The 200-nt window shown below is 71.0% G+C and overlaps 1 protein-coding gene across 1 annotated transcript in view; it reads right to left on the reverse strand.

Annotated features, from left to right (window-relative positions):
• Window positions 1–38: 38 nt before the first annotated feature.
• Window positions 39–200, reverse strand: part of MMS19 (MMS19 nucleotide excision repair homolog (S. cerevisiae)) — a gene marked incomplete at its 3' end in the record, with an annotated part of 9,590 nt that continues 9,428 nt past the window's right edge. The window contains exons 22-23 of the mRNA XM_010148630.1: window positions 164–198; window positions 39–95 (exon numbers count right to left, since the gene is read on the reverse strand). Coding sequence (XP_010146932.1) covers window positions 39–95; window positions 164–198 — 92 coding nt within the window. The remainder of the gene's footprint in view (window positions 96–163; window positions 199–200) is intronic.

Genomic DNA, 200 nt, shown 5'->3' on the forward strand with positions numbered 1-200 from the left:
AGCCTCCCGGGCATCTCCCAGCCCCCACCACCGCCTACCTTCTCTGTCAGGAGGGAGCTCAGGGGGTGGTAGCGCAGCACCAGGGCTTTGGTCACCTGTGGGGGTAGAGCAGGGTCAGCGCCAGGCTGGTCCCTCCCCACCCCCCCGGGCACCCAGGCCTTACCCAGAGCAGCAGGGTGAGCGCCTGCGTTCGGCGGGGG

Source organism: Eurypyga helias, unplaced genomic scaffold (assembly GCF_000690775.1).
Source record: "Eurypyga helias isolate BGI_N326 unplaced genomic scaffold, ASM69077v1 scaffold27383, whole genome shotgun sequence".
In the NCBI taxonomy this organism is placed as follows: domain Eukaryota; kingdom Metazoa; phylum Chordata; class Aves; order Eurypygiformes; family Eurypygidae; genus Eurypyga; species Eurypyga helias.